The sequence below is a fragment of the Typopeltis vanoorti genome, chromosome 21 (assembly GCF_054136105.1).
Source record: "Typopeltis vanoorti isolate ZY-2024b chromosome 21, IOZ_Tvanoo_1.0, whole genome shotgun sequence".
Taxonomy (NCBI): Eukaryota; Metazoa; Arthropoda; class Arachnida; order Uropygi; family Thelyphonidae; genus Typopeltis; species Typopeltis vanoorti.
In genome coordinates this window covers 27,752,947-27,759,804 of record NC_143569.1, presented here as the reverse complement: position 1 = coordinate 27,759,804, position 6,858 = coordinate 27,752,947, and the positions used below count along the sequence as shown (strand labels likewise).

Here is a 6,858-nt window from a genome sequence, read left to right as displayed (position 1 = left end):
CTTCAGTTAATTGGCTCTTAGAAAATATAGGTTTAGTCAACAAACGTTTCAAGATTTATGTTTAAGTTACGTACTCGCTTGGAAAAATCAATCAGAAGAAGTTCATTTTTATAATAGAAAAAAAAAAACTCAACCGTACGGGATAAACTTTCTCCAATCCCTTTACTAAATTCAAACTAAAACGGACTTTCTGTAGAATCTACTTTGTGGTCTCACTGCATATTCGTATGCTGAATGTTGCTGTGATCTTCTGATTCTAACCAGAATACGTACATTGATTTTTTTCCCCTTTCTTCATTGTTTTATCATTCGGTACTGTTCTGTTTGTAATGGTGAAGCTTCTTGCGGTCCGCATATGTAATAGCTGCTTAAGGCAAAAGACGCTATTACTTGGTGTTCTTGAAGAAAACGTCTTGCCTTTCTCTCTCATCTTTTAAACTTCCGTCCTTTCATCGATTGGATAAAGAAACTTACGGTGCATCTTACCGACATGAATATGCAACGTTTCCAAATAGGTTTAAGGAACTCGTCTGGAATGGAACTGAATGCAAAGATGGAAATAGCTTTGAGTAGCGATTAAGTTTTTTTTTTCCCCTTTTTTGTGTAATTTAGATCTTAGAAAAATATTCGCTGCAAAGTTTTTAGTCTTTAAAAAAGATGCAAGTATGGAGATGAAATCACGTGGATTCCATTTTATAGCAGCTAAAAATCTCTGTACTTACTTCGATAGGTGCAAGTTCTATTTTATATTAGGTAACTTCTTATAGTCCTTATATAATAAGGACTGGCTTAAACGGGCAAAGCAAGAATGCTTTTCATCTTCCACGTGATATCTGTAGAGGACAGTGTAGGGATAAGGTGTTATTGAGCTATTAATTAAATCTCTGATCATGGCAGGAGGGCAACAGCCGAGCCTCAGTTAGAACTTCATTGGCTACAGCATTGCCATCCATTTATCTTCGAAGGGTATTAATTAATAACCACATCTCATCTCACGGTCGATGCCACGGCATTTTAGGTTCTTAAAAGAACTGGGAGATGGACTGAGTCCTTGACTCTTTATCCCATCATCTGAATGACGAAAATCAGTGTGGAGGGGATGTTATTGAGCTAAAAGCTCTAATCTTGTCTTGGCTGGAGAACGGGCAATAGCCGAGCCTCTGTTAAAACTTCATTGATTACAGCATTGCCATTCGTTACCCTGGAAGTCCTAAAAAGGACTCTTCTGCTCCGGCATTTTAGGTCCTTATCCTTATAAGGACTGGCTTAAAGGGGCGAAGCAAGAATGCTTTTCATATTCCCCGTTATCTGTAGCGGACAGTGTAGGGATAAGGTGTTATTGAGCTATTAAAGCTCTGATCATGGCAGGAGGGTAACAGCAATAGCCGAGCCTCAGTTAGAACTTCATTAGCTACAGCATTGCTATCCATTACCCTCCAAGGGTATTGGATTGGCATTTTAGGTCCTTATAGTCCTTATAAGGACTGGCTTAAAGGGGCGAAGCAAAAATGCTTTTCATCTTCCCCGTTATCTGTAGAGGACAGTGTAGGGATAAGGTGTTATTGAGCTATTAAAACTCTGATCATGGCAGGAGAGTAACAGCAATAGCGGAGTCTCAGTTAGAACTTCATTGGCTACAGCATTGCCATCCATTACCCTCCAAGGGTGTTGGATTGAATGAATCAATCACCGCATCTCACGGTCGATTGATTCCCCCGGCATTTTAGGTCACTTGAATGCATATTAAATAAATACTGTAGATCTCATTAATGAAAAGGTGTATTCTTAAAATATTAAATAATTAAGTTTATTTATTTTTAATGATTTAAAATAGTAAAGTTTCTTATAACTTAAAAATTATAACATAAGTATTTCATACAAAATAAAAAAAATATATTGAAATATCATTCTTCAAAATTACATTAATTAACATAACTTTTAAAAACTGCCTGTTCGAAATGACATTCATTAATAGGTAGTTTTAAAAGTTATGTTAATAAAGTCTATACGAATTTTAAAAGCTTCAAAATTTACCACGGCTTATGAGAAATTATTTTAATTTTTTCTATATTTGACTATAAAATATAAATGGATCTATAATATTCTCTAGAAAACATTTCCTATTTGATTATATAAATTAGTAGTGATTCCATATTTTAATATATTGACATTACATACCAGATACAAATTTCTATCTTATAAGCACATTAAATGTAAAAACGTGATGAGCAATGACTGGTGTAGACTTCATTAAAGCAATCTGACACTCTAACGAATGATGTAGTTATAAATGGCGATGTATTTAATCGTAACGTAACTTTACAATCGGCTTTTTTGTTGAAAAAAACACTTTTTTTGGTTTACTTTATACAGTTGTTCTCTCCAGAAAAGATGACATACAATAATCGGCGAAGACAACACCACAGATCTTTGTAAGATGAAAATGGTATAAAACACACCGTGCATACCCCCACAAGTAACAGTAGCAGCAGTGCTGTCCGTTAATTTCTTTATACAATGTCCCACATGTGCTGCGCAAGGACTGGTACAAATTTTGGACTAATAAAGGCACAGGAACACGCGTTTAGGTATGGCGAAATCACACATCCTTCTTTCATTTCTTCTTCTTCCGTTATCACTTCTCCCAAGCTGTCGAACACTCTATTCCTCGATGATTGATCATTCGTTATCGGGACATATACCATAGTCGTTGACAGCACCGAAGCGTAGCTTGACGAATGGAAATTGGGAGGTATTTCTGCCTGGAAAAGAGGTGAGATTGCTAAGAATTTTTTTCCTTAATTCTCAGAAGAAACTTTATCTTAGTAAATGTAAATCTGTGCTTTTTTTTTAAATAAAAAAAAAATCATTAGCCATATCTTTCGCATTTATTTTTGTTAAATAAATGCCTGTCAGACGTTAGCGAACATAAACACTAAATCAATTATTAGACATTAAATAAACAATTATCTTCTGGCAGCGCCATCTACACATATTTTTTAAATGCAATATTTTGTATTCTTTCATGAAATATATACAATATGCACCAATCAAAATAATCCAAATAGATGGAGCTGTGATTAGCTCATTGTTTACGTGTCGTAATAGCTCTGTTTTCAAATACGCAGGTATAACAATAGTTAAATATCTTGTGTGAAATAAAAAACACATTCGACTCGAGGTTTTTGTTTAGGTAAAAAACATTTTCTAAAAATATATGCATACAGAATTACATTTAGCTAATAAACCATCTCTTAAATCAGAAAATCTGTCGTATTTGAAGGAATATTGATGTCATTTTTCTTACTAAAAGAACTATCTCGAGGCTATCACAGAAAGTTGAACATTTACTTTGGCAAGTTACTGACAAAAAATAACTAATTGATCTCCCGTTAATGGGTTATTCGGATAATTAATAAATGAATTTTAAGTTTAGAGTGTTAAAATGTTTTGTGTTAAGGAAGAACTTGCACTAATGTCGGCTATCTGTACTTTTTCTCCATAGTCATTACTAAAAGTCAATGACTACCATCAATTAGCTCAAGAATTCTTGTTCCATTAATTCGTTTCGAATGCTTTATTGTTTCCATTTTCCTGTGGCAGAGGCGTAATTCTCTGCAGTCGATATTGTTCTCTGACAAGCACACTATTAATACCGGAACAGATCTATGGGAGTTTAAGAGGTTTCAGAAACGCAATCTTAACTACAGCCTTGCAAAGAATTACTCGCCAAGACAGAGAAATAAATGTGGCACTGGAAATAGATGGTAGCGATCTCTTTATATGTTAGAAGGGCATTAGATATCTGTCAAAGTGAAAAGTGCAAAGCCTGTTCTAGTGTTAATGAATTAAGAAACAAATATAAAAGTTTTAAGAGGGATTCCAGAAAGAATTACTGATTGTATTCTAACGAAATTGCATACCCAGATTAAAAAAAGAGACAAGAATTGAAGAGACATTCATCGAGTGATAGTCATGTGCATGTATAGTTCGCCCACCGTTTGTAGATCTCTCCTTGGCATTTTGCCAAGAATAGTCCATTCATGCTGAAGGGGAGAAAGAAATGAAGTACGAATTGGTCGCCAACATGCGAAATCACGTGCTTTTTTGTCTGTCGCTGTACTAGCTTGATTTTTTTGTCGCTTTTTTTCATTATTAATTTGTATGATGGATCCAGTACAGTCAACAAGTTCTGTTGTTAAACGTTTCAGTAGCTCTTGCAAAAGAACACTGAATAAGGTGCTGACATCCTGCGAAAAAAGAATCGTCTCCTTGTTCCCCTTTCTCAAGTCATAAAACGTGCAAGTGCAATTGCGGGCGTATCGGGGTCGACTGTTAAAAGAATTCGTAGGGAATCAAAAGGCGAAGGTAAGCCAAAATTTAAATCTCCTAAAAAAAGCGCCAGATAAAGAAAACCATCGAAACCGTAGCTTTGAATGATTTTGATGTATACGTTATAAAAAGAACTATTCACGAATTTTACGTGGTCGAGAAAAGAGTGCCAACCGTTCCGAAATTGATTCCTGTGCTTAATTTTCTCTTTTCCAAGGAAAATTAATTTTCCTTGGAAAAGAGAAACTTTAAGGAAAATACTTAATGAAATCGGATTTTGTTTTAAAAAGTCCCAGGATGAAAAGAAACTTATCATGGAGCGAAGTGACATTGTTTTATCTAGAACGCAGTATTTGAGAGCAATAAGTTTCAGGAAGGAGAAAATACCGATTGTGTATCTAGATGAAACTTGGATTGATAGTAATTTAACTTATGAAAAATGTTGGCAGTCCAAAGAAGAATATGGAGTGCTACAAACTGGAAATGCCTCGCGGCGCATAATAATTTTGTGTGCGGGTGGAGAAATGGTTTTTTTTTACCGAATTCAAACTTACTATACAAAGCCAAATGAATTCTACGATCTTCGAAAATTGAGCAGAAGAAAAACTGATTCCAAACCTTCCTAGAAATGCTGATGTCATAATTGTTAACGCTTCATATCACTCTATTCGATTAAAAAAAGTTCCAAATTGGTCTAATAAGAAGCAAGTTTTTATGGATTGGCTCTCTGCAAATAACATTTCTCATTACCCAGATATGCAAAAAATTGAATTGCTTAATTTGGTCAAAAGAAACTCGTCTACAACTAAACTATTTAAATTCGACACGATGCTCAAAGCGCATGGATTTTTAGCTTTGAGGCTACCACCACATCATTGCGATATTAATGCTATTGAGTATGTTTGGGCAGAAGTGAAAAGATTCATTCGCCATCGCAACGTAACTGGAGATATTGACATGTCGAAACTTTTTAAGCTTTCAGAACAGACAATTGAAAGTATTACAGTTCAAAACTGGGGAAAATATGTATTGGGACAGAGACGGAATTATCGAAGAATTATGCGAACCTTTGGTGATCAGTTTAAGTGAAAGTGATGGCGATTCGGACACCGATTCAGATGACTATGAAGATTAAAAGGATTTGATAATGGTATTTTTTCAACCTTTTTTTGCATAAGTTTGTTAACAGAGTCACAACAAGTCATTAATAATTAATCGGTTTAGGACATTAAAGTTTTTCTGTTTTTCATTATAATTATTTCTATTTTATAGAAAACTTTCTTAAAAATAAACTTAGTTAAATTTTTGTTTTATGCTATCCTTTTTTAATTTTGTTAATACTCTACGTACATTTTTCCAACTGCTATACAAGCAAAATAGTTACACTTTACAAACTACGATGTTCGTAAAAGAAAAGCTAAATTTTCCGACCTGTAATAATAAAGAAACACATCCCAGAAGACAGATTGATTACCCTATTATCGGAATGGATTCTCCTTTTTCTGACATGCGCAGAAGTGTCGAAGGACCTCTAATGGGCGGGCCAACTATTTATACAAGTATGAATACCTGTTCAAAACAGAAACTGCTTGCCCTATTTCAAGTGAATCACATCGCAAAAAGGCTGTGCAGTTTTTGTGCTATTTGTGGGATAGGCTATGGGTTTGATCATGGATATTTTTCAGGCCTCCCATAAGCAGAACTGTCATCTTAATCTCGCACAGGATGATAAATTCATCTATCTACCTAAATACACCGGTTGGAAAAAAATTAACGCACACCCCTCTTGGGGAAAGTGCATCATGCCATGTAACGAGTCACGTTTTTGTAGTCGGTATAAATTGCAGGAATGTGATGCTCCCAAGTCGGTGCAATTATGTCCTGGTGAAATGGCTGCTAGAAGGAAATTGACGAAGTTTGAGAGAGGCATTGATAGGATGCCATTTTGCAGGCTTATCTGCTGGATAAACTGTTGAAAAATTGGGCCATTCCAGGTCAACAATAACTAGACTGAGATGGAAACACAATAAGTCCAACTGCAAGTGCTACCCGCAATGGACGACACACCACACTCACCGAACGAGATCATAGAGTGCTACGAAGAATAATATGTACAATCCACCATTCGTCGGCTGACACGTTGAATGTGGAGTTCCAGGAATCGATTGTAACATACGCATCTGCACAAAAATATTCAGAACCGAGGCTCACAACATGGGTTTCCATAGTAGAACCGCAATATGCAAAGCCCATACATTACCCGAATCAAAATGCAGCATTCTCTTCAGTGGTGCAAAGAGCGTGTACAGTGGAGGCTTCGAAAGCTATGTTATGGAGTGTCGAAGTATTAACCGAGCATATGGACGGTTGTGGTGGATTCCAGGTGAGCGTTACTTACCAGAGTGCATAATCCCAACTATGATATTTGGAGGTGGCGGTGTGATGGTATTGTTCCCGTTTGCCTCGGATCTCTGTTGGTGATGTCACGCACATTGAAATCTGATAAGTATTTGAACATTCTGGACA

At 35.8% G+C, this 6,858-nt stretch overlaps 1 protein-coding gene across 1 annotated transcript in view; it reads right to left on the bottom strand.

Moving 5' to 3' along the window:
• Positions 1-2,543: 2,543 nt before the first annotated feature.
• LOC150094686 (cell adhesion molecule Dscam1-like) overlaps positions 2,544-6,858 on the bottom strand; it is a 314,713-nt gene continuing 310,398 nt past the window's right edge. The window contains exon 26 of the mRNA XM_090411113.1: positions 2,544-2,762. Coding sequence (XP_090267239.1) covers positions 2,680-2,762 — 83 coding nt within the window. The 3' untranslated portion in view covers positions 2,544-2,679. The remainder of the gene's footprint in view (positions 2,763-6,858) is intronic.